General features: G+C 42.4%; 9 protein-coding genes across 9 annotated transcripts; 5 read left to right on the plus strand and 4 right to left on the minus strand.

The window, feature by feature from the left end:
- Positions 1–389: 389 nt before the first annotated feature.
- EAF02_010943 (uncharacterized protein) lies at positions 390–1,425 on the plus strand (the record flags this gene model as incomplete). The annotated part of the gene is made up of 2 exons (XM_038906991.1): positions 390–873; positions 1,175–1,425. 2 exons carry the CDS (start codon positions 390–392, stop codon positions 1,384–1,386), a joined length of 696 nt encoding a protein of 231 aa, XP_038753281.1. The 3' UTR covers positions 1,387–1,425.
- A 430-nt stretch (positions 1,426–1,855) lies between these two features.
- Positions 1,856–4,317, plus strand: EAF02_010944 (uncharacterized protein). The gene is made up of 2 exons (XM_038906992.1): positions 1,856–2,505; positions 2,726–4,317. The coding sequence occupies exons 1-2, from the start codon at positions 2,221–2,223 to the stop codon at positions 3,995–3,997; spliced, it is 1,557 nt and encodes a 518-aa protein (XP_038753282.1). The 5' UTR covers positions 1,856–2,220; the 3' UTR covers positions 3,998–4,317.
- Positions 4,318–4,347: 30 nt separating this feature from the next.
- Positions 4,348–6,482, minus strand: EAF02_010945 (uncharacterized protein; the record flags this gene model as incomplete). The annotated part of the gene is made up of 2 exons (XM_038906993.1): positions 4,348–4,377; positions 4,725–6,482. The coding sequence occupies 2 exons, from the start codon at positions 6,480–6,482 to the stop codon at positions 4,348–4,350; spliced, it is 1,788 nt and encodes a 595-aa protein (XP_038753283.1).
- A 3,120-nt stretch (positions 6,483–9,602) lies between these two features.
- Positions 9,603–10,111, minus strand: EAF02_010946 (uncharacterized protein; the record flags this gene model as incomplete). Its single annotated transcript, XM_038906994.1, has 4 exons — positions 9,603–9,658; positions 9,732–9,758; positions 9,796–9,989; positions 10,029–10,111. The coding sequence occupies 4 exons, from the start codon at positions 10,109–10,111 to the stop codon at positions 9,603–9,605; spliced, it is 360 nt and encodes a 119-aa protein (XP_038753284.1).
- Positions 10,112–10,590: 479 nt separating this feature from the next.
- Positions 10,591–13,395, plus strand: EAF02_010947 (uncharacterized protein; the record flags this gene model as incomplete). Its single annotated transcript, XM_038906995.1, has 1 exon — positions 10,591–13,395. The coding sequence occupies one exon, from the start codon at positions 10,591–10,593 to the stop codon at positions 13,393–13,395; it is 2,805 nt and encodes a 934-aa protein (XP_038753285.1).
- An 873-nt stretch (positions 13,396–14,268) lies between these two features.
- EAF02_010948 (uncharacterized protein) lies at positions 14,269–14,959 on the plus strand (the record flags this gene model as incomplete). Its single annotated transcript, XM_038906996.1, has 3 exons — positions 14,269–14,460; positions 14,535–14,778; positions 14,850–14,959. The coding sequence occupies 3 exons, from the start codon at positions 14,269–14,271 to the stop codon at positions 14,957–14,959; spliced, it is 546 nt and encodes a 181-aa protein (XP_038753286.1).
- A 255-nt stretch (positions 14,960–15,214) lies between these two features.
- On the minus strand, positions 15,215–16,358 carry EAF02_010949 (uncharacterized protein; the record flags this gene model as incomplete). Its single annotated transcript, XM_038906997.1, has 2 exons — positions 15,215–16,066; positions 16,117–16,358. 2 exons carry the CDS (start codon positions 16,356–16,358, stop codon positions 15,397–15,399), a joined length of 912 nt encoding a protein of 303 aa, XP_038753287.1. The 3' UTR covers positions 15,215–15,396.
- Positions 16,359–17,045: 687 nt separating this feature from the next.
- Positions 17,046–17,539, plus strand: EAF02_010950 (uncharacterized protein; the record flags this gene model as incomplete). The annotated part of the gene is made up of 2 exons (XM_038906998.1): positions 17,046–17,422; positions 17,479–17,539. 2 exons carry the CDS (start codon positions 17,046–17,048, stop codon positions 17,537–17,539), a joined length of 438 nt encoding a protein of 145 aa, XP_038753288.1.
- Positions 17,540–21,189: 3,650 nt separating this feature from the next.
- Positions 21,190–23,711, minus strand: EAF02_010951 (uncharacterized protein). Its single transcript, XM_038906999.1, has 4 exons — positions 23,009–23,711; positions 22,681–22,873; positions 22,336–22,632; positions 21,190–22,286 (listed from the first exon to the last, which is right to left on the minus strand). Exons 1-4 carry the CDS (start codon positions 23,474–23,476, stop codon positions 21,295–21,297), a joined length of 1,950 nt encoding a protein of 649 aa, XP_038753289.1. The 5' UTR covers positions 23,477–23,711; the 3' UTR covers positions 21,190–21,294.
- Positions 23,712–25,431: the final 1,720 nt, after the last annotated feature.

A 25,431-nucleotide genomic window follows, 5' to 3' on the forward strand; every position in this document is an offset into this window, starting at 1 on the left:
AGCAGCTGATCTTTAAAAAAAGTGATTTCTCCATTCTCCAGCCTTGTATTCTTACGATTTGATATAATATACTACAATACAATACAATACAACCTCACTGATCTATTGGCACGGCATTTTACTTCAATCTTCAGTTCGTTATATCAAACAGTCGATCAGTCAAGCAGTCAATCAGCCAATCAGTCAATCAGTCAATCAGTCAGTCAGTCAGTCAATCAATCAGTCAATCAATTAATCAGTTAAGCAATCAATCAATCAATCAGTCAATCAGTTAATCAGTCAATCAGTCAATCAGTCAATCAGTCAATCAGTCAATCAGTCAATCAGTCAATCAGTCAATCAGTCAATCAGTCAATCAGTCAAGCAATCAACCAACCAATTCCAAAACCATGGATTCCTCAACCCCCTCTCCCCCAACCACAGATCTCACCACCCCTCCCCCAACCCCCGAAGAACTTCTCGAAGCCCAAATGAAAGCCTGGCGCAAAGCTCACCACGAAGCCCTCGTCCTCGATTCCCGCATGTCCATACCCTACGGCGCACGCCTTCCCCTCTGCACATCGATATCTTTTCTCTGCGGCATGGCGCTGGGAGTCTCCCACGGTTCTCAAGCTGCATCGTTACGTTTCCGCGCCGAGAATGCGCATCGATTGCCGACGTCGCCGACGGGGTGGTACTTGTATCATAAGAGTAAGAACTATAATACGGGGCTTGGGGGGGTGAAAGAGGGGTTGAGGATGGGAGGGAGGATTGCGTTTTGGACGGCAGGGTTGTTGGCTATTGAGGATATGTGTGATCGGTGGAGGGGAAAGAAGGATGTGGTTAATACTGTGGTGGCTAGTTTGAGTGTTGCGGGAGGGTTTAGTTTATGGAGTGAGTTTTCTTTTCTTTTCTTTTGTTTATTTTTCTTTTTATTTGGGGGTTTGTATTTTAGGGGTTGTATTTGGTTTCTGGAGTTGTGCTTGTGCTTGTGATTGTGTGCGGGGGAGTTGTGATTTCAATATGAATCAATGGATTATTGCACCAATGGTATTTTTGATGCGTTGCCAATTTCTCCCTTAGTATGGGGGAGGGTTAGCAAACGTAAATGGGAGAAGGCAAAAGACGGATGATTGATGGGAGAAGGTTCAATATAATTGAGGAATGACCAATACTAACATAACCTCTCTTCCAGATCGATTCCCTATCATAACCGCCGCCAGAACCGCCAAAACAGGATTGGCATTTGGTATAGGATATGGATTATTACAAGATGCCGTTGGTTATGCAAGAGGTAGAAGATTGGGATATATAGATTTCTTAACCGGAGGAACGACAGGAAGAAGAGGAGGAGGAAAGGAAGAAGAAGAACTGAGACTGAGAGATGCCGAAAAGACCACAATATAAGAAGAAGAAAAGATGGATGATGATGATGATGATGATGATGATGATGATGATGAAAATAATAATAAATGGTAATTAAATGGTAATTATATCCACTTCATTATTCATTCCAGACTTTTCATCTCCATTCCTCTCTTCGATTCTCGGATCATGATTGAGGATAAAACATCTTCATCTCCAATATAAAGGTAATAGTTGAGTTATATCGGCGTCAATATTCGAATAGTTTTTGTTAGTTTACTCCATCATGTCCATATCACCGACATGATCAAAGCACCATCCATTCGGTTTCCATCGGTTGTAGAATTCCCACAACTCTTGGGAGCATTGAAAGAAAGTCCATTCAACCAATCATATGGATTGATTTCAAAGTGGATATCCTGATATACTCGCGATAAGCTTGGATCTCATGGTTGTCGACGGCATGTTGGTTTGGGGTTATCGATAAGCTTCATCATTTCCATTTCCATTTCCATGTCCCCTCCTCGTCTCTTTGCTGTGTTGTATATGTTTGATTATTGATTGTTGATACCGTACTTACCATTCACTCACACCTCCGATTTCGCTGCTTTGATTTCTTCTTCATTTTCCCCTGGAATTCTTTTGTATCTCCCAAGTTCTCTTTTCCTATTTAAATTCCTCATCGATCCTGATTTCCTTCTCTATTCTTCTTTCCCTTCATTCCTGTTTGTTTGTACATATCAGTCCTTCTCGCAGTCAGTCAGTATTCATTGCGCAACTTAGAGGAAACCGAACCACAGAAAGAGAAACATAAAGCCGTATTGATACCTTTGTTTGTCTATTTATCGACTTCAAAACTCCTTCACACTTTCCATCATGTCGAACTTAATATCTCGGAAAGCATTACTATGTTCTCGAAGACCATTCCTGATTGCACCTTCAAATTATAGAAGATTATCTTCTAGAACATCCCCTCTTCAATCTACTTATACTGGAAGTCCCACTTCAGCTTCTGCTGCTTCCGATGTTCTTCATCCAATACAATCCAATACGGATTCAACATCTAAATCAGCTACTATGCCAAAGATTAGTCCGCTGTCAATATTACCTCTGAGTAATGTTGTAAGATCTTTGGTTATCAATACTATTTCTTCTTCTCCTGTAAGTCTTATCTACTAGGTACCTTAAATATTCCCCCTTTAATTCTAGAGCGAAGCGAAAAAGCCCCCACGGCAGTGGCTCCCGGAGGGCCAGCGGAGCGTCATTTTGATTTAATCGTTTTGATTTAATCATTTTGATCTGTTTTATTAGTTTTTTCTTTACTACTTATGTTACACTTATATATCAAACTTTTACTAACCATTCCATCTCTTAACAATAGTTACTTCTCGCACCATCCCTCAAAATAATGACCATCCTCGCCCATTCTCAAAATCCCATCTTATCACCCGATCGCAATCCCGTTTTACGATTCTTCCTCAAAAATACCTTTTACAAACAATTTTGTGCTGGTGAAACCCACGCCGAAGTTCAAAAGACGGTTCGCGGAATTAAAGATCTTGGTTTCAAAGGTGTTTTTCTCTGTTATGCAAGAGAAGTTGAGAAATCGCCAGGTGCCAATATCGATGTGGAGAAGTGTGTCAAGAATGAAGTTTTACCTTGGGCTGAAGGTACTTTGGCGACTGTTCGATTAGCTGGTCCGGGAGATTTCGTTTCCATCAAGGTTACTGGAGCGGGAAGTTTAGCTCTACAAGCTTTGGAAGCAAAGGGAGTTTGTCATGATACACTCAAAAAGGCGATTGATGATATTTGTGCTCTGGGTGCAGAACGAGGTGTCAAATTAGCTTTTGATGCGGAACATGCTGCTGTGCAAGCGGGGATTGATCTTTGGACTTTGAAATACATGAAGAGATATAATAAGCCCGGCAAAGGAGGAGCAGTTATCTATGGCACTTATCAAGCATATCTCAAAGCCTGTCCCCAAGTCGTCGCAAACCACATGGCCATTGCGCAAAAGGAAAACTTCACCCTCGGAGTCAAATTAGTTCGAGGCGCGTACATGGGATCGGATCCTCGCGAATTAATCCACGATACCAAACGCGAAACAGATGAATGTTATGATGGCATTGCCGAGGCATTGATTCGTCAAACTCCCAATGCGATTCTGAAACCGGAAAATGGAGCGGGAAAAACATTCCAAGCTGTGGATTTGGCGCTCGCAGGTCACAATTTGGAATCGGTTAGAAAGGCACAGGCGATTCGTACCGAACAGGCTGAGAAGGGCGAAGAGCGAATCGAATTATGCTATGCACAATTGCAAGGTATGGCAGATGAAGTATCCTGCGAACTTGTCGCGGAGGGAAAATTAGCCGAATCGATGAATTCTTCACATGCTCAGGATTCAAAAGTTACAGTTCATGGAGGAATCAATGAATTGATTGGCGGAACTAAGGGGGGAAAAGATCAATCGCATCTGAAAACGGATATTCCAAAGGCTTATAAGTATTTGACTTGGGGAACTACTGGGGAGTGTATGAAATATCTTTTGAGGAGAGCCTATGAAAATCGAGATGCGGTGGGGAGAACGAGAGAGGGAAGAAATGAAATGGGTAGGGAATTGGTGAGGAGAGTTAAGGGGGTTTTTGGTGCGTGATGAGATGAGATGAAATGAGATGATGAAATGAGATGATACGGATTAAGGTCTTTTGATATATTGCATTGCATAGCGATGGATGAATGGGGTTGGATTGGGTTGTTTTGTTTTGTTTTGTTTTTTGGGCTGAATCGCATTTTTACATCTTTGCATTTTTACATCTTGATATCTTGTATGCGAGCGAGCTTTTTATGATAGCTACATATATACCATACCATACCATACCTAGTTTGTACGTATGTACCTAGGTAGGTAGGTAGATAGGTACTAGGTAGTTAGGTGAGTTAAATAAGCGAATACCAATACTTTTTCGATTACCTAGATACCCGACTCTTTTGATTTTGATTTTATTACTCGACTTTCTTCCTTTCTTCTTCTATCTATCTACATCCATATCAGAGTAGATATCCGTAGATATTTTAATCAAAGCTATTTATTTATTTATTTATTTATTCCTCATGGGGGCAAGCCCCCAAACCCCCTTTTGCTCGCTGCGCTCGAATTTAGGGCTTTGGATTTTAGATTTTGGATTGATGAGGAGGATTAAGTTGTGTTTTTATCTACTTTATTTTACTTCGTTGATGTATTGATTCATTATCACTACTAATTTGTATTTATATGATACAACTTCCCACCAATCCCAAATACTATTAATCCTACTACCCACCCTACGCATTCGCCCTCCCCAACCCTCTTTATACCTCTTCAAACACCTCTCCCTACTAACCTTATGTTCCACAATCCTCTCCGGATATCCCATTTTCCTCGCCGTCTTCGCCGCCTCTTTATCTCCATACGGTTCATGAATCGCCTTTCCCTTGACCCCCCTCAGCTCCTCGACCCATTTGCGGATATACTCACCCTCTGCATCGAATTTTTCACTCTGTAGCAGCGGATTAAAGATTCTGAAATACGGCTGCGGATCTACCCCCGTACTAGCGCAGAATCCCCATCCCCCGTTATTACTCGCAAAATCGCCATCAATCAGATGTTCCATGAAATATCTCTCGCCCATTCTCCAATCGAGGAGGAGATGTTTCGCGAGAAAAGAACCCACGATCATCCGACTGCGATTGTGCATGTAGCCGCAGTGATTCAGTTGGCGCATGGCGGCGTCGACGATCGGATATCCGGTTTTGCCTTCCGTCCAGGCTTTGAAGTGGCTGCCGTTGTATTCCCATTCGATGTTGGTGTATTCGGGCTTGAAGGGTTTGTTCATGCAGACGTAGGGCCAGTGGACTAAAACGTGCTTGTAGAAATCTCGCCACGCGACTTCGGAGATCCAGGTTTGGATTCCTTGGTACCCGGCATTTAGTTTCTTGGTGTTGTTGTGATCGCGCGCGGTGCGGATGGCGGTTCGGGAAGATAGGGTTCCGGATGCGAAATGTACTGAGAGGGAAGAGGTAGAGTTTAGGGAGGGAAAGTTTCGATGGTCTCCATATTTATTTATTTTTTCATCCGCGAACTTCGAGAGTCGTTCGTGGGCTGCATGTTCACCTGCTGGCCACATGGATCGGAATCGTTCCTTTTCTTCTGCTGTCAAAGATTTATTCTTTGGTGCATCTGGAATTTCCGTTTCGAATAACTTTGCAAAAGTTCCGCGCGCACTGGAAGGATTTTTTTCCGGGGCATCGAAAAGCTCGAGAAGATCCGAATTCTCATGAACATGCGCCACCCATGATTTGAACCAAGGAGTATAAACCGCATATTGTTTTCCCTGTCCACTCTTCAATTCTCCCGGACGAACCACACACGTATCATGTATCACATCCATACAGATACCCTTTTCCACGCAAGCTCTCACCATCCTAGCTTCTCGTCTCAACTCATCGACTTCATATTCCATATTCGCATAGAGATGCGAACATCCCCATTCCCCCAATAATTCCAGAATCCTGCCTTCGACCTTCTTTCTCTTTTCAATCGTCTCAACATAAAGCGGGATATCCAATTTCGCCAGATCCTTCTTCAAAATCTCCAACGTCCTCAAAATAAAATCCACTCGTACCGGCGCCGTTAAATGTGCCTCGAAATCCTCAGGACTAACAATATACATTGCCACAAGAGGAACCCCCAACTTTTTCGCCTTTTGACTTGCCATCCACAATGCCGTATTGTCCTTCGTCCTCAAATCACACTTGAACCAATGAACCACACATTCCCGTCCTTTATCAATTCCCTTCCTCTCCTTTTCCGTTTCCGCAAGCGCAGTGTGTAAAGCCTCAATTGGTCTCTCCAATTCGTTATTATTATATGCGATGGCGCGCGGATTACACATTTCATGGGGATAGTATTTCCTCAGCACAATGCCATTTTCTTCCGCCTCTTTTGCGCTGTGATGCGGTTGTCGGAGTTCAGATAAATCGTGGTCATCGTCGCTGACTTTTGCTTTCTTTTTGGAGCCATTCAGATGGGAGATGGGTTCTGGAGTGGCACTAGCTTTACGTTTGGCGGATGCTGCTGCCGTTGCTTTTCTGGTGGACATATTGAGGATTTGAGAGGTAGATATGCAGTTTCGATGCAGTGTTTGTGGTTTTGCGAGGAATTGAGAGAGGGAGAGAATAGTTTGTTGTGAAATGGTCAATCTTGATGGCGATTGCTTTAAAAATAAATTTCTCGCGGAAAGAGAAAACATCAAATTTTCTTTACTTATTTCAAAGTCGCCGCCAATGCATATAATACAGATATATCACTTCAACACAATAAAGAAAGAAAAATGGATTTTTCCGAACACGAGATTCAACGCGACCAGCGCGTGCTTTTTCGATCCAAGGTCAAAGACGTCACTATGCTGTCAATCGGGAGACAAAGGCTTGGCGACAGTAAGTAGATAAGCGATTGATTATCTTGAGCTAGCGTCGATCTAAATGCAGGGGAAGAGTTCGGTATTTGATAGAGGACAATTTTGGTCTTACTTTACGATATCTACTTGCGGATTAATTAGAAAAAACATATCCTCTTTTTTATTTACATGTAGATGATAAAAATGTCAAATAATATATCTAATACATTTACTCGATTTTTCGAACATATTAAGTACATAAATTATATTGCCTCGCTACTTTTCGGCTTTTTGAAGAAAACGTAGTGGATATATATAATTATAAAAAGGAGTGCTCTTTAGAACCGAATGTAAGGATATATAATGTTGTTAACCTAAACGAACATAGGTATTATGATGAATATTGAGGATAAAGTCGACTGCCTAGATTCAGTATCCTAAAGAGTAGTAGACATAAGCTAGGTTGAGAGAATAGAGATACATATAGCATCCAGCTCACGCCATCCAAAATCTATGGTTAATCTAGAAATTTATTCCAAATATTTAACTCCTTTCTAGGTCTCTCCCTCCCCCTCTCTCTCTACATATAAATACTACACAAATGTAATCCTTCTCCTTCCCTCCCACAATGTCCCCTCCTGTCTGTCCCCTTCCTCGCTCTCACACACATAGCCTATACAACATGAGCTCAATTCCCCTATAAAGTATCATCTAATCTACCATAAATCCTCAATCTTCTGTATCTCGAACAACAAACGAAAATCTATCACATCAACCCGTGAAATATACAACCTCCATACGAAATCTGTCTCCCTCCATATACACAACATACCTTAATCTGAACTCCTATTCCTCAATGTTTTCAGGCCATATTTTCATCACCATTACATATAATATCATAGAACTCTCAATAGCCCCATCACTCGCTCGCTTTACATTCATCATTCACCATCCATCAACCAAAACTACAAAGCCTCCCCAACCAGTGCATTCACTTTACTAGACCACTCCACAATCCATTAGAAGTCGAGGATATCGGAAAATTAAGAATAAGAGAAGTTGATATTTACTCATCTACTTACTCTCCGCTCGTCTACCCAGAAGTCCTCATCCCCATTACATGGCCAAGAAGCCCATATAACAATATGTTGGAGAAAATCCACGAAATATACAGTGTGTTCTGAAATTTAATCTTATTGCACTTCCTCCTCTATTAGACTTCCAGATACCGCGTTTCTATACATCAAAACCCAAGCCTGTGGATCGTCGACATACAGAAATATATAAATCAGTTTGTATGTGTTTACATATATTTGTGGACGCGGGAATCTCTATCTGAGGTGTTCAAGACGCAGATGGTATCTCCTCGTGTATCTTTATGCAGTATGCATATGACAATTGATCTATATTGGATTTTATTGATCATAGCCCTTCAGTAAGGTTACCCAGGGGGTTTTAAGGGCAAGAAAGCGACAATTCTGGAATGTTACTACGTAACCTGTAGAAGAGCACAGCTAACTATCAATGATGCATCAGACATAAAAAGGTTGTTCATTTCTATCTCGATCCAAAGACGGCGAGGGAATGTATTATTGAATATGTTGATTCGCAAAATTATAAGTAAAGTGTCAAGTGTAGATTTTACTTTTATCTCCCGGTGCACCCTTCCACACGCGTCCCTTTCACATCTCTCATCGCGGGAAATACTCTCATTCCTCTCACAGATATCTCCCTCCCCATTCTGTTCTCTCTATCACAAGTATACCATCGAACATATCACTGAGAATTCATTGAGATATGAAACGGTTACAATGAGTATTCTAAAAGCAAAAGCCACATTACAAATAATTCTCAATATTTATTTCGGCTGCGTATTGTAAGAAGCAACATTTGATATATTCCACAAACCAAGCAGTCAAATAGGCGAGTCCGTCCCAAAAGTTTGACTGTTCCTTTTTTTTTGGCGACAATAAGATTTTGGAATTGGAATATTAAATGAAAATGTCGTGCCAACGTGTCTCGGCGGTGCATTCTAATGGTACTATGTTCTCCTTTCTCTCACGCGTTGAGATGGAAGAGAAAATGAGCAGATAACGTAGAATGTATTGAACATCAATGCTTATGTGTGCTGGGTAGGCGGATAATGCGGTCAAATGTGCACAGCATGACTAGACGATCCAGTTATGAGGGACAATTATGATATTATCCAAGGAAAACCGACAGATTTAATTGTCACTAGGAAGCACCTCAACTAGTAATTGGGTTCAGATTGTCTTATAATGGGAATCATAAATATTAGTAATGCTTCCACAAGAATCGAACTCCCTACAAATCAACTATGACAACTTTTGCAGATAGCTTGATCCCAACCAGAAGACACTCGTCATTCTATTGCATCAAGAATCGTGATAAAAGAGGCCTCCAAATAATATCCCTTCCAAAAAATGTCAGACCCGTATCTGTGCTCCAACGAGATGCTCTAACGTCACAGCTCATCAGAAGGCCAGTATAAATATCATTCTCCGGCTTGTCCTGCTAAATGGGTTAATGAAAACCATCAAAAAAGCAATCTGACTCCTCGAACAAGTGTGTCACTTTGAAGTGTGGTCCGAGAAGTTTCGAAAAGCCGGTATGGAACGCGAAAGGTGCTAAACGTTAAAAGAAATCTCCGTTCCACACACTATCATTATCACCGTCACCAAGAAAGAAAATAAATTTGTTGGATGTGGAATGTATCGTCGATTCGTAATCACAGATGTGAAGTGACTATTTCAGCATATGATAGCCATAAAGCTCATTCTTCCTTCACTTGATGTACGTCCTCTATTCCTTCAATCCCCATCCTTCCCAGGTATCCCAGCCAGAAAAATTGCCCAAATCTATTCAAAGCAATCAGTCCCGAATCCAAACAATTATAATATCGAAATCGTATCGAGTCGAGGGAAATCCTACCGAAAGAACCGAATAGTGCGAATTTATCTTTGGGATTGACCACTCCAGACGTTCTTCAACAAACCATCACGTTGAGCCAATCTGTTCAAAGAATCATCGGACTCTCCCATAGCTCTGATGAAACCGCAAAGAGCGTAAACTTGGTTCTCGCCGGTAGCGCGTCCGTTCTCGTCGACCTTTGCGATGGAGATTTGGACGGATCCGTGGTCCTTGGCCTTGATGATACGGTTGGTGGCGCTGCACTTACGTGGAACGTAACTGTATGAAGAATTAAAGATTAGAATCCATTTTCAAGACCTTCCCACGCAACAATTGTGAGCGCATATCGAAAATTGGTAAAAACGTAAAAGATCAACGAGTTCTCCCTTGTCGTTTTCCATTTTTGCGACTTGTTGGTTGGTGAGAAGAAGAAAGGTTTAGGGATTTCTTAAATTGGCGTTGATGTCGTCGAGATTGAATGAAATTGGAATTCGATCGTGGGGCTTGGAAAATGAGGGTTTATGGTAAGCGAGAGTTTTTTTGACTTGGTGCCATATATTCAAGGTTGTCATGGCTGATGTGATGTGGCTCATCAATTGTAGGCGGCTTGGAACAACTGACATGTGACTTGGCGCACTTTTCGAGTCAGGTTTCAAACCAGTGGCGTGAACTGCTTATTCGTATTCGTAAACAAAGATCGAGGTTCTGTAGAGTGAAGATTGCGCCCACCAACAAGTATCAATATTACGAATTGACGTATCAGTACACTTCCTTAGAGTTTCACATTATATCTATATGAAAGTTTCAATCAGCAGTTTTGCGCCTTCTACTTTTAGGACATCGCGCCTGGCGCAAAGTTCCTCCATGTAATAGTATCAATATGGCTACTACAGATGTCTTCATTATTTCCTCTTCGCCGCCGCGACAATCGGTATCTTACAATGCATCTTCACCACCTTTACCTTCTTTGGAGGAAATGATCAATCAAAAGAAAATCCCCAACCTTCAAAGAGGTAGTGGTGCTGCATCTATTCCCTTAGACGCGACAGCCACCTTCACGAGCGCGTCAGCTTTATTACGAAGAGGTTCCTCTGGATCTTTGCAAGGATTTGATACCGCTCGATCACTAGCGACGACGACGAAACATGTTGAAAATGAACAAAAGAAGACTGCGAAGCCCAAAGCTCCACGAAGACCCGCTGCGAAGAAGGAAGATGGGCCAATTGAGAAAGTGACAAAGGCACCCCGGAAGACTACAAAGAAGAAGGGTGAGGATGAATCAGAGGAAGTTGTGGAAGGAATTGTGGATAGAATAGAAGAGGGTACGAAGACGATTCCGGAAAAGAAACCACGAAAATCCAGAGCTAAGAAAGCGGGTGATCTTGGAGGAGTCGGAGAGGATGAGGGTATTACGGGTGCAATTGTGCCAGACGCCCCAAAGGCGGCATTGGAGAAGAAAGTGCGCAAACCGAGAGCTAAGAAAGCCGATGATATTACATGTGAGGGGGTGAAGGAGAAAGCTCCGCGCAAGCCCAGGGCGAAGAAAATCGATGTTGAAGCTGGAAGTGAATCCATACCAAAAGAGAAAGCAGTAAGGAAGCCGCGAGCTAAGAAATCGGACGCGGACACAACTGCACAACCTAAGATGCCTAAGGGTAGAGTGACTAAGACCACCAATGCCTCGAATCCGGACAAGATCGAAACTCCCAAAGCTGATAAAGTCAGCAAGCATTTTGCATCTATTCCTGTCGTCGAAGATATACTTGCAGAAGAAGGATTCGGTTTAGCTGAGGCGGTCAAGAGAAGAAAGAATTGGACCCCACCGAAATCGAATCAAGTTCTAGCTGAGTATGACGATAGTCCAGAAGCTGGCGGCTCGAGCTCCAATCAAGGATTTACAGAACTATTGGGAAGTTTTGGTTTCAGCAGTAGTGAGGCAAATTCTATTGAGAAGCGGATATCCTCAGGTGTATCTAATGGAGCTGCTGCAACAAGGAAACGGAAACTAATCGAGTTGGTTAATACCAATATTCCTACAGCAATTGGTACAAAAGCTGCAAAGGAAAAGGCTGTGAAGAAGAAGGCCAGAACTCTCACGGACCTTGCAACTTCTGCTTATGCAACAACAGAAGATGATGATACCATTAACAATGCGCCTGCGCCCTTGCTTCAATACTTCCCGAATGCAGCCTCTGGAGAAGTCACAGGTGATGGCTTCAAGATGCCCTCCAAACCAAGGTCAAAGAGTCCAGTAAAAGGATTATCGAAATCGAAAAAGGGCTCCGCAGAAGAACCAATTCTTCTCTCCCCAGAATCTGCGCTTAAGCAAGTCGGTAACCAAGATTTTGTATTTGGAACTTCAAGTCAATTAGCAAGAGAGGATTCACCTTCGTTATTACGCGACCTGCATGATGCTATGCAAGCATCGAATGCATTAGATGATTATGACGATCCTTTTATTTCGCCGCCTACGAAAATAGCCGAAAGAGCGAAGGCTGTAATAGCTGCGAAGCGAAATCTTTGGTCCATCGCAGCGCGTGATGATCATGGGGATCTGATGGATATTGAGACGGTAGACTTGGCACAAACGCCTGTTGCAAAGCCGGACAGAATAATACTTTCTCAAAAACCTTCATCGTCATGGATCACTCCTGCTAAGAACGAGTGGTTCGATATTGATGAAATTGAAGATAATCGACCACCTTCCACTCAAGTTCCAGTGAGACAAATGGGACCGATTGAGATGGCCATCAGTTTGGAACTGTCGAACAGCCCTCTTCAACCTAAGAATTCTTCCAAGGATGTCTCTACTTCTTCTACACAAAAGAAAAATCCCAAGACTTCCGTCACCAAAATTACTCCTAAGAAAACTACAACCGCTAAGATGCCTGACTATGAATCTTTTACTACGCCACAACTATCCAGAGAAATTCAGAAATATAAGTTCAAACAAATCAAAAGTCGTAAAAAGATGATTGATTTATTGGTTCAGTGTTTTGAGAGTCAGAACCGTCCGGCCTTAGGTGTCCTGCAGGGTAACATACCAATCACGTCTCAAGGGCCATCGGAAATCTCTAAAGCTGTAGCCAGCTCATCCACACAAGTCGAATCCAGCATTTCTTCTTCTCAAAGAGGTCGTAGACAGTCTACCAAAGATACTACCACTATCAAGTCGAAGGCGAAGTCGAAAATTACAGATTCAGTAGCAATTTCGGAAATGGACAATGATATCCTTCTCTCCGAGCTTCGTACACCCAAAAAGCCGAAGAAGGGAAAACAACCCATCGAAGATGTCTCTGATTCTGATCACCCTATGACACCTTCACCGCCACGAAGATCTCCATCTCAGATTCGGAAAGCTTCCAAAGCTCTAAAATTATCTCCTGTTAAAAACGATCAAGATGATGAGGCTCAACAAGCACAACTTTTCACTCATATTTATACTGCCATCACCAGTGCGCCACCATCACAAGATCCCTCAAATCCAAGCTGGCATGAGAAAATACTGCTTTACGATCCTATTGTGCTGGAAGATTTGGCATCATGGCTGAATACGGGAGCGTTGGGTAAAGTTGGTTGGGATGGGGAGGTGGCTCCGAAAGAGGTTAAGAGATGGTGTGAAAGCAAGAGTATTTGTTGTTTATGGAAGGAAAATCAGGGGGGTGGGGCGAGGAGTAGATATTGATTATGGATATGAAGTTGTTGTGACTTGGTCAGTTGCCTTTTGCTGTTTAATGTTTAGATACCCTGTTTTGTATACATATCGTTATGAGCTCATGGATTTGCTGGATATGCAAGTGCGCTCGTCTACTTTGGTGAAGGATAAAGAAAACACAATATTTTTTCCATCTCATTTCACCTTTCTGGGGTGCTCATGTACCTTGCGAACATTGATGGACTTAGTAGCATCGACATATTCGGCATTTCAAGTCGGTGGAAGAATACCAAGGTCTCAGAAAAGAATCAGAATAGCTTTCAGTGTTGCAGTTAAATTCAAACTTTGCTAGCGCCAAAAGTTTATAATGTGGTCCAAACATCTCCGGAGGAGAACCTGGGGTTTCGCAAAACCCCTTCGCCTGAAGAACCCTTGTCAAAACAGGAGCTTATTGGGAATCTCACACATCAACTGTCTCTAAAATTCTTGCCAGTGTAACATTCTATTTCCATTTCACCCTAACTCTTAATTTCATCGCCAAGGTGATGCGAGCGGTTTTCTATGAGATAAATTTCACTGGAGCATTTCATGCTCGCTTGGCCAAAGCAGTCCGATGTCTCGGATGAATTTGCCTTGATAGTTCGTCTGATTGTTTTCATCTGTTAGTAAGATAAGATGAAGTAATGTGATAATGCAATTATTTTATTATAAGTTCACTTCATTCTTTCACTATGTTTTCCATCTCATTCATTGTTCTATTCTTACTATTCATACATTCTTTTCAGCTGTGCTGTAGACTGTTCCGTTTCTAAATTCTATTGATTTTACCTTTACATATATACCGATATCTATATACATAGAACTTCTTTGAGGCCAGCCTTCAATATTTAATAAATACTAAAAATGCAATTTTCCAACCTCGCAATTCTTTTCTCGCTCTCAGTAGCAACTCTCGCAGCACCAATCGATACAGTCAAACGTGCTACCACAAAAGCCACAAGTGCTAGTGTTCTCACTGCGGGAGACTACAGCGCCTTCCAAGTTTCTGACGGAGTAGCTGGAGATGCTCTGGCGGAAGTCAATGCCAAATTTCCTGTACGCACTCTCTCCATAACTTTCCTTTGTCTATTCCCGTCTTCAGAAAGTCTCAGCTCCTAACAAACCCCTAGATTGATGCCTCAAACTTCGCCGGTGTCTCCGCTGCTGATCTAGCTATAATAACCAAAGCTGCTCAGATTTCCGAGAATGCTGAAGTAGGTACCGGTGGTTTTAACGATGCTATTGATGCTGCAGGTGGAACGAGCTCTACCGCTGGTGCTGCGTTGCAAGTTGGGAAAATCAAGAACAAGGTCTTGAAGTTACAGACAGATGTGTTGAGGATTCAGATACAGACTGCACAGGGAAATGCTGGGAGTGAGTTGCTCCCTCTTCGTGTCTTTTGGGGTAGAGGATAAGGTTGAAAGATGATGCTAACGAAGAATCAGGCTCGAGTGAACTTGCAACACAGCAAAAGAAGCTGGCGACGAATGTTGCGTTAGATGTCGCGCAAGCGGGGAAAACTAGCAAGAGTATTAGTTTCTCGGGGACAGATTAATTTTAGGGTGTGTGGAGGGTAATATTGGAAATGTAAGTGTCTGTTGAATAAGTGTGGTATGCGATTTCAAAGAACTCAAAAAATGAATAATATTGAAGCACTGAATCATTCGTCTTTGCTCCATAGCATAAAAATTTTTTTATTCTCAAATCACTCAAGCCATTTCGACTTTCAATTACTTTCAAAGCCTAGACCAGTCATAATTAAAGACCGTCAGGGTGACATTGAATATATGTGAGATTTTATTGAGATGTATCGATACCAATATTGATTCAAAAGATGACTACTTAACACAACTCGATAGACAGCACACTACTCATATTCATAGAGTAACCCATCACCAAAACTCACAGTTCCTACTGAGTTCGCGATAATGTGGTTCAAACTTCCATCTTCGAATCTTCAATCGCCTATTTTCATAATCGCTTGCCTCCCATTCATCGCCAGTCTTCTTTAGAACATAAATTCCTTTCCTCTCCACTAAGCCGGTAGTTCCTAGCGCGGTAGGTAGACTTGAGTGCACATTTCTGGAGGAAGATACGGTTCATATCCTCATTGGACGTGTATTTAAACTTCAGATCAAGCTCGAACGTGGCCCCAAAGCGCAATCTATTTGCTTTTATCAGCTGCTCAATATGGGGCACCCTGGAAGACCAATGTTCACAAATCGTGATAAGCCCCAGCCCTGCAAGCTTGCCCCAGGTATACGAATAAACTTCTCTGGCAGAATCGATTGTCCCAAAGCTGATGTTCTGAATAGAGTTCGCTTGCTGCAAAGATACATGACTGACAAATTTTGTCGCAACAGAGTCATTTTTGAATCCAAAGGTGTTGCAACTCCAGCCAGACTGACTGATGTGTTTGGTTTCATGGTAAAACTGTCGGCTCACCAGCCAAAGACGGGTGACAGGATATTGCTGTTGGTAAAAAATGCCACCTTTGATCCACTGCTTATAGCGGATGTGATTTTGCTGTCGCCAGCGGCATTCGTGGGGTTGATAATTTACCATGACGTACTGAGGAATAGGTGCGAGTAAATTGTGAATCTGATTGCGTACTTCTGGTGGGAGGGGGAAAAATGCAAACCATTTGTCATCCCGTTGCAAACTATTCTAGCATCAGTTGCTAATCTTCACAGAAGTGGAGTGACTCCATACAGTCTCTGCGGGGCAGAAGCCGGTCCTATTTGAATTTTTGGATGTTTGGAATCATCTTCCTCAGTCATAAGATCCCTCTCTACGCCCCAAGATGGAGGTGGCCTTTGTCTTCCCGCGTATAAAAATATTGGAAATGGTAAGGATCGAAGAACCTTTTTCGACTTCAACTCTGTCCATCTCGTCTCTCCAACACGCTGTCTGGGTAGGTTTGTACGACTAGACGACACCTTGAACTCTCTCATCTTTGCGAGTTCGACTTGTATAACGCACAACAATTTGATTAAAGCTGCGTTTCGGTGGGCAAAGTAGTTCTGATAGATATCAATCAATCTAAGCTGCACAAATATATGAAGAATGAAGTTATCTGGCTCAAATATCACTATCCAATATGATACTGAAAAATTGACAATAATTGGATGGAAGTAAGGAGTGATTAGCAATGGAGGTAGATTGACTTCGTTATAGCGCGCCTCTGTAGCATCAACAAACGAGTTTGCTTCTTCGTTTGAAATGAATTGGACACAGAGGCGAAGAGCACTTTATTGGACGTGCTGAGAGGTTACACAACTCATACCCTTGGCACGTGATGACCAGGCTGCAACATGTAGCATGCCGAAAAGCAAACGCATTTCCGTTTCAAACATCTTTTCAATCCTCATCTCTTTCAACTTTCAACTAGAGTTACTTCTTTATCAGACGGGTAATGAAGCAGCTGCAAATCTATTGTTGGACAAATCATTCTAGGCAATATTTCGGTTAGCATCTTTTACGCTGCTACTTTCGCGAAGTCAAGCTTACTAGGTAGGTCGAGAGTGTTTGTTGTTTCGTTTTCGACGCAAAATCCCCTAAGAACCTACATCTAATGTTAACAGCTTACTGTAACGATACGATCATTACCACACTGATCTCGATGATATCCATTTGCAATCATGAAAACTAGTCCCGCAGAACCACCCAATCAACGGGTCAGAGAGAAAAGTTATACAGATCTAGCATCAAATGCCGTTTTCTTGTCCTATCATTCATATCTATCTGCAATCAGAAGCACTAGTCCCACAGAAGTACCCAGTCAAAGGATTGGAGAAACAAGATGTACAGATTTAGCATCAGGAAAAGTATTCACAGTTCTACCACCAGGCTTGACAGCCACTGGAAGAGTGAGTCAGCGGCGAGAATGGTTATTGTTGGGTACATTTACTCGAGAAGCTGATGGAGAGGATGAACGGTTTGGTAAAAGAGAGCTAAAGCGAAAACGGGGGCGGGGCCAAGGGCGAAAAGCTGGCCTTCCTATGGAACTCAAACCAGTGTAAGGAATAAATGCCTTTTGCTTTGGTATTACTTACTGATGGGAGAATATAATAGCATACAAAACAATCAAACGTTCTCGCCCTTCCTAAGTTTACCGCCTCAGATTCGAACTTAAATCTATGACCTACTATCTCCTCCCTCCCAAGTCATCGAGGTACTCTATCACCACTTTCAACGTGATGTTGAAGTACGTAATGGCATACGTTACAGAACGTACACCAAAGGAGGTCTGGCCTACTACAAGAATCTACCAGTGACGTGTCTTTGGCGAGTATGTCGACAGATATACCAAGAGAAAACATATAATATGTACGACCGAAATACTTTCGTATTTCATGATATGGATACCTTGCAAAGGGTGTTAACCACCCTATCATTGACTCAGAGGAATAACATCAAACGTGTTTGCTTAAAGTCTTTTTCCAACATTCAGGACATGTCTGAGATTTTGTTGAAAAGATTTCATGGGCTTGAGACTATAGTCGCCTTAGTGGGGAGTGATTTTACTTGGCCAGCCGATATGAATCCAGTGTTTAGCTTGCTTGAGGCGCAGGAACAGCGGAGTCTGAAGGGAAAGAAAAGGGTAATTATTGAATATCAGCCGATCACTCAAATTAAGAATCACTCAGCAGTCGACTACTATCCCTACACTTCGATAGATTGACGCAACGTCGCGTTCAGGAGAGCGATGGGTCCAGGCAAGACCGACGACAATCATGGGTTACGGGGAGCTAAAACACTTTGACATGTGCAATCTGGAGATTCAAAAGCTGGAAAGAAGTTTACAGGCACAACATGGACCATATCAACCTCTCAGCTAACTGGTGAGGTTCTCGGGAGATAGGATGTTTACTTTCACAACACTGGTATTAAGATACCTCCACATGGTTCTGTTTCACTACAAAAGCGTTTTTACTACTTGCCCAAATATTAGGTATCTTTGAACTTGCGAATATCTTATGCTTTACCTATTGGATTCTTATCCAAGCTTCTTGCGTTGAATATAAACAGTGATGACCAGACCAGTATCTTCGACGGCGATCGCCATCCCTAGACACCTTGGTACCTTTAACCATCAAGGTATTCGCAGTGCTTGCAGAGTTTTCACGCACAACTTTTTAACGTCTGATATACAAGTGAATTTCTTGAAAGGAAAAAACTTACACATGAGAGACTAGAAAGTGAAGCGGCGATGCAGCGACAGCATCGCTCACTCTACAAAGCTTGGCAGCCAATCATATAATCAGTCTCAATCATTAATGTGTGCATGCAAAGACTTTTTCGCATGGAATATCAAAGTATGAAATATAGGTGTGAAAACCCACACCATATGAGCGAGTACCTCGTGATGCTTGAAGGAGGGATGACGGTAACAAGATAACGATCGTTCAATGCCGAAATCATTCAAGCCAATCAAGGAATTAACTCGAGGGATTCTAAAGTGCGTGCAGAGACTTCTACCTTGAGGGTCTTGAATGTAACAAAGAGATCGTGGCATCGAAGTAAATATACGGGAAACCCCGCTCACGGGAGGTTGGGAAATGAGATAACGACGACGACGATGATAGATTCAAATTTTTTTAACGAGTTTTCAAGCCAATGAGATAATTTTGATAACTTTGAAAGAATTGTGTGCGAGAAATTTTTCACCCTCAAGAAGTTGCTGGACGATCCATTGCGCCATTGAAGTGAATATCGCCGGCGACTCAGAGGGCTCAAATCAAGGAAGACTCAACGATCCCTCTGCTATCACTGGCTAGAAACCATGGATAAGTGAATTTGTATCTCAACAGAACGGGAAAGAACTTAATAGTCTACTACGATTGTCCATTCGAGCAGGAATGAAGTGTCTATTTAAGAGACTGGTCTCCCCGATTTTTCAATCTTTCTTCTTCTTCCTTACACAACAAACCAACCTCCCAGTCAATTGGGAAGTTGTAGTTACACACATCCCATTCTATTCTTGGTAAGTTTCTCCTTTCTTCCAATCATTCCACAATGCTTTACCTTGTTCAAGACGATTACTCTCTTATGATACTCCACCTTCTTCAGAAAAGCTCACACGCTAATTGTTCATCACCATCACAGATATCTCCAGGGCTGTTACGCAAACATCAAAATGTCTGACGACGAATTTGAACAGGTAAGATCATCTTCCCTACTACCTGTCAATCATTCCCCATATGCCATCCCCATCAGTCCATGATCTCGGGTCATGGAGCGTCTAAAACTGGAGGCGGTCACAGCTGCTTCCTTCCTACCTCTTTCTGGTCCATCTCTCTCTTCTACCTCGATTCTCAGGAATTAGGGACTTGGTTGGTGGTGTAGCCAGGCATGTTCGTCCTCTAGATACCCATTGTGGTTGGGTCTAAACCAGCGGTCCCGTGTTTGGGGGGGACTTCCTTGGCCAACGCAGACTGTAGTCAGTTACACATGATTGGGGATAACTATCAGATTATGAGAACTAGTGATATTCGCTCGGCGGAAACGTCATATAGCGATCTGGCCCGACACTCGAGCTGTGAATCTCGAGTGGTAGCTTCACATCTTCAAGGTGCGCTTTTACGGGGTACCGGTGCACCTCAACTCTCCGTGTTCTATTGAAATGATGACTTGGCCACGTACAGTTGGTTGACAGGATGGTGATCTTACTCAGCCATGGCACTTCGGCTGACGTTTATTTCTTACTTTAGTTTCATCGAAATTTGAGGCCTCCCCGAGGCAATCGTCGGCTTGACGCTGAGGTCGACGACTCTGCAGCGGCTTCCGTGTAAGTTTGACTGCATCAACATCATACTTGCTACTGTATCACTAACACAATCTTAGGGCTCCCGATGAATTGTCCGTCGATGTCGTCACTGCACATGCTTCTATGGTAAATGTAGAGGCTGCGGCCGAGAAAAATGTTTTCAGGTCAAAGGTTCACAGCGTACGTATGCTTCCACGTCTTATCACACTTTCCTGCAGCTTGAACTGGTACGGTCAACATGAGATTTCAATGTGTGAAAACCACTCTATTCAAAATTGGTTTTCTGAAATCCTTGTTTTGTAGTGCCAACACCTTGCAGTAATGCTTTTTGACTTATTCTACCTCTCTGTCAAAAGAATCTTCCTCATGTTATGTTCCGATGTCGCTTCAATGTCTCTCTGTTTGATTCTTTTGACATAGATCCAGATCGTCTCTTGTATTCTCGTGGACTTCCTAGTCTACCGCGGAACAGTCATTGTAGATCATTTCACTGCGCAAGACAATATAATATGGCTGTCCTTGGGGCTATTTGGTTTGGGGTGTTTGTGTTGCTTATGTTGATGATGTGGTATCTATTTTGATGATATTTCCAACCGCATATTCTTCCTACCGTAGATAGGGTGGTCCAATGAATGAGATTGTAACTTCGGAATTCACATCGTATCATGCAATCTGCACTTGAAATATTTATCATACGAGTTGTGATTACTGTAACTTTGCAGTCCAGCCTTCATGCGCCCTAGAACTTTGGGGTTGTACACAGTGCTCGCATATTATGACATAGATAGCGTGGTTCAGTAAATGGAATTGTAACTTCTGAACTTCATATCATACTTTATAACCTCCGCTCGAGATATTTATCATGATGCACCGTGTTTACTGTACTATTGCAGTCTGGTCTTGAAGCGCCCAAGGAATTCGGAATTCCGCACCATACTTGTAAAGACTACGTTACCCCTCAGACTTCTACACCAGGGTAATGATCATTTCACTTACGAGTAAACAACGAGCCACAATCCATGGTAAAGTAAATTAACTATCAAAAAGTAATATCTAATCTATCATCTCATATCGAATCCACAATTCAGAGAGTAGCACAGAAGAAGCAACTCGCACCACCTCTAATCAGCAGTTCCACTCTTACCACTGGCATTTCTGCTCGCCGTCTCCTTCTCCACAAGCTTCAATGGTCTGTATACTGGATCCCACATTTGTTCTCTAATCCACTCTTCTAAATCTCCATCTTCAGTTGGAATACCCTTTTCCTGTGCCAGACCTTCCTCTACCGAAGTTTTGATTACTTCTTTAGCAATACGAACGCTGATTTCGCGAACATCAGCGACATCAGGTAATAATCCCTTATCCGGATTCTTCAATGCCGGACTCTGAGCAGCTAGCGCTTTGACGGCTGAGACTAGCATTTTGTCACTCAATAATCTTGTGCGGGAGAGAACGCATCCGAGACCGATGCCGGGGAAACAGGTCGAGTTATTGCATTCTGCGACTTCGTATTCGTGGCCTTCGTACTTAACGGGTGGGAAAGGTGAGCCGGTGGCTATTAAAGCTTTGCCTTTGGTCCATTCGTTGATGTCTTTTGGATCGGCTTCGTGGAGACGGGTAGGATTACTGAGGGGGAAGACGATAGGTCGGTCGATGTGGGAGGCCATTTCTTGGATGATTTCTTTGGTGAAAGATTTGGGTTTTGTGGAGGTACCAATCAAGACGTGTGGTTTGACTTCTTTGATGACTTGGAGAAGATCACCGTGGTCTTTGTCTTTCCAATCGGAATCTTCACGTGCGTACGGGATTTGTGCATGAGTAAGTTTGTCACCGTGGGATTTTAGCAGGAGACCGGGCTTATCTACACAGTAGATTTGTTTGGCGGCTTCTTCCTTGGACTTTCCACTATCTGCTGCAATGGCATCGCGAATTTGATCTGCAATTCCGGTTCCAGCTGTTCCAGAACCGAAGATCACAATTCGTGTGTCTTCGATCTTGACTTTGCTCACGTGAAGACCGGCCATCATGGCTGCCAAGGTGACACATCCAGTTCCTTGGACATCATCATTGAAGCAGGCCATCTCGGGACGATATCGGTCGAGGATTCTTCGAGCTATAAGTTTGTTAGTATATTATGCTGCAGTGAGAGGGATCTATCTTACCATTTGGAAGTCCGAAATCTTCGAAATGGATATATGCATTGGGATAAAGTTTTCTGGCATTTTGAACAAATTTGTCAACAAAATCGTCATATTCCTTGCCCCTCACTCTAGGTTTCTTCAAACCAAGGTATAGATCGTCGTTGAGAAGTTTCTCGTTGTCGGTTCCACAATCCAAGACAACTGGGAGTGTACGATTTGGATGGATACCAGCACAGAGTGTGGTGAGGACTAGTTTCGCAACTGAGATTAAGACACCACCGACTCCTTGATCTCCGATTCCGAGAATTTCTTCTCCGTCTATGGAGTATCAGTTCTGCTGTGAGAGATTGTGTGCATTTGACATACCGGTAACAACTATATAATCGATATCTTCTGGTCCACCCCATTGGGCTAAATCATCATGAATTCGAGCTGTGTCATCAATATTCAGGAAACAACCATCAGGTCTTCTAAATATTCTAGAATAGTTCTCGATTGCCTCGCCTTCTGTTGGTGTATAGATAATGGAGAACATTTCCTTCATATGATCTTGGATCAACTGGGTTGAAGTCAGAACAGATCCTCATGATCATGCCTTTCACACGTGACCGTCCAAATACCTCGAGACATGCATCCTCCGAAGAGAGCAGTCAGGTGCAAGACGAAGGTTGTTGGAGAAAGATGAAGAACTTACTCTGTAATATAGAACCTCATTCTGATCAGCCAACGAAGTCATGAAAGTATTCTTCGCCAAATCATCTGATCTTGAACTATACTGATCATAAGCCCTCTTAACTTGTTGATCCAAAGTCGAGACATTTGACGGCAATAATCCCGTCAACTTAAACTTCCTACGTTCATCTGCCGGGAAGCCTGCACCTTTGTTGAGGTAAGGTGTGTTTAGCAGTGCAGTGCCTGTTAAAGCACATTCTAGAGGACCACTGGTACTGAGAGGTAGATGTCCGAATTTGGGATGTTTCTCATTTGGCTTGGTACGCTTGTGAACAGAAGAGATGTTTCTCTGAAGGGAAGGGTTATCGGAAGACATAATTGCTTGCTGTTTTGAAGTCAATGGGGTGATTCGGAGGTAGTTGGTATGTGGGGTTGATGTAAGATTGTTGTATTTGAGAGGATTCAGATTTCGTTTGAAGACTTGAGCCATGTAATTAAAATCAAGGGTAAGAGGGTATTTGATGAACGGAGAATATAGTAAGATTCATTAAATTCACTGGACTATATTATATGTATTATGTGTAGAACAGAGGTAGGTCTGTGACCTCAACATGTCCAATACCCATTTTATGATGATGTATTTTCCAAAGTTGCATTGTAGACGAAAGTTCTAATCTACGGGATGACGTTACTTGGCACAAGTTGGAACATTTGAAGTTGTGGATAAGGGAAAAAGTACCGAAGCATTGGAAAGCTTGATTTTCATATGGATTTGTTAGATAATATAGATAATTAGCATGGTGCATATGATTTATACTTAACAAAAGAATGGAGATTATTAGACGTACGACCAATATAATGCAGTTGTGGTTGATGTTTTTGGATTTCCTAATTAGCTTTTGGATTCACCTCGTAGCTATTTGTTCCAGAACCCGGATATTGTTTTTCGATTGTGCTTTGATGATTGGAGATGATATGGTGTGTGAGCTATAAAGACAATACATCATTTACGCCGATTAGTTTTATTATCACCCCTACTATTCTCATCATTCTATCAAGTTACATTGGAGGAACTTGTTGTCTAGCGAAGTCGATATCACTCACTCCTGTGTGAATCTCTACTATCAACGATTCCCTCAGTCCTTGTATCAAAATAGATGAGAGTTCTTATCGTATTAGCATCAATCACTTCGCAATCCCGCTGCTGACTTTACCTAATAGAGCATAAGCTTCAATGAATTAGATCCACCCCACCGCTTCTTCCAATGATTTACCTTATGTCTTGGCAGGGCTCAATGTGATCCAATTGCAGTGCACGGTTACGAAGGATTAAACATGTTTTACATCTATCTATAGGAAAACAGTGAGAAAGTCTGATAACTAGGTATCTGAAGCTATTCCCAAATCTTTGTTCATCAAAGACCCGTGGACTACCTTAGAAGAGGACTCTCGGTAAAGGTTCCAGGGGCTCAACAGAATACATGTTGTGTGAGCCATGCTGGAAACACCTATTTAACAAGCTCAAGAGTGATGTAAAAATCAAGCATTGTAGTCTCTCTCTTTGATCTTTGAAGGAATGGTAATCTCACATGCCATAAAGTCAGAAACTTCATCAGCGATCTTGATAATCCAGATTATAGAAATTTGCGACTGTGTCCCAAAACAACATCGGCACAGTAGCAAGGAGGAAAGAGGGTACAGTCACTACACACTCGGGGAACCACGTCGTCTATGATCATTCTAGTAGGCAATGACAAACATGAATATTATTTGGTAGTAAGATGTAGGTACGCAAGGAGCCACACTCCTGTAGGGCTCTCATGAAGAGTAGGAGTATGGACTATGAAGGTCCTTTGATTAGTCTTGCAATATATCCTCTTGTGAAGGTATAATCCCGAAAGATCATACCTTATTTCAACCTCCATTCAATCTCGACACAAGACGCGAAGATATTGAAAGGCTCTTCAAAGAAGAGTCTCATCTATGAGTGCCAATGAAGGCTGAGTGGTTGATCAAGGTATTGCTATTGTTGATGGCATTTTGAGCCGGATGAAGGAACGCTCTATAACTCACTGCACCTCGATCCTACGCATTGACTTACGCTGGCCCATAGTTGGAGGATTTTCTCCTTCATGGGGATGACATCGAGTAGATATCGGACTTGGGCTTGTGTATATTCGATACATTGAGGTTTTCGTTGTCATTGAGATGAAATACCTTGGTGTTGAAGTTCAGATGTTTGAAAAAAAAAGTAAAATTTATGTTTGCGCACGAAAAGGTCCAAGCTCGAGTAGCTCACGTGATTATGGCACCAATCTCGGATTGGGAAAGCCCATTTGCCGAAATACGAAATCTATCAAACCAGCCAGCCAGCCGCCAGCTTCATCTTTTTGCAGCTTCTTGTAAATTCCCTACCTATCTACTTAATACTAAGTCTTGCATTTT

The sequence above is a fragment of the Botrytis sinoallii genome (assembly GCF_014898435.1).
Source record: "Botrytis sinoallii strain Bc 23 chromosome Unknown BSIN_028, whole genome shotgun sequence".
NCBI classification, from domain to species: domain Eukaryota; kingdom Fungi; phylum Ascomycota; class Leotiomycetes; order Helotiales; family Sclerotiniaceae; genus Botrytis; species Botrytis sinoallii.

What these genes read in the sequence shown, in the direction of transcription:
- EAF02_010951 (XM_038906999.1), bottom strand. Translation starts at nt 23,476, where the DNA reads ATGGCTCAAGTCTTCAAACGAAATCTGAATCCTCTCAAATACAACAAT. An exon ending in ATGAGGTTCTATATTACAGA is followed by an intron (nt 22,874 to 23,008) that starts GTAAGTTCTTCA and finishes ACTTCAACCCAG; the next exon opens with TTGATCCAAGATCATATGAA. An exon ending in CGATTATATAGTTGTTACCG is followed by an intron (nt 22,633 to 22,680) that starts GTATGTCAAATG and finishes GATACTCCATAG; the next exon opens with ACGGAGAAGAAATTCTCGGA.
- EAF02_010944 (XM_038906992.1), top strand. Translation starts at nt 2,221, where the DNA reads ATGTCGAACTTAATATCTCGGAAAGCATTACTATGTTCTCGAAGACCA. An exon ending in ATACTATTTCTTCTTCTCCT is followed by an intron (nt 2,506 to 2,725) that starts GTAAGTCTTATC and finishes TCTTAACAATAG; the next exon opens with TTACTTCTCGCACCATCCCT.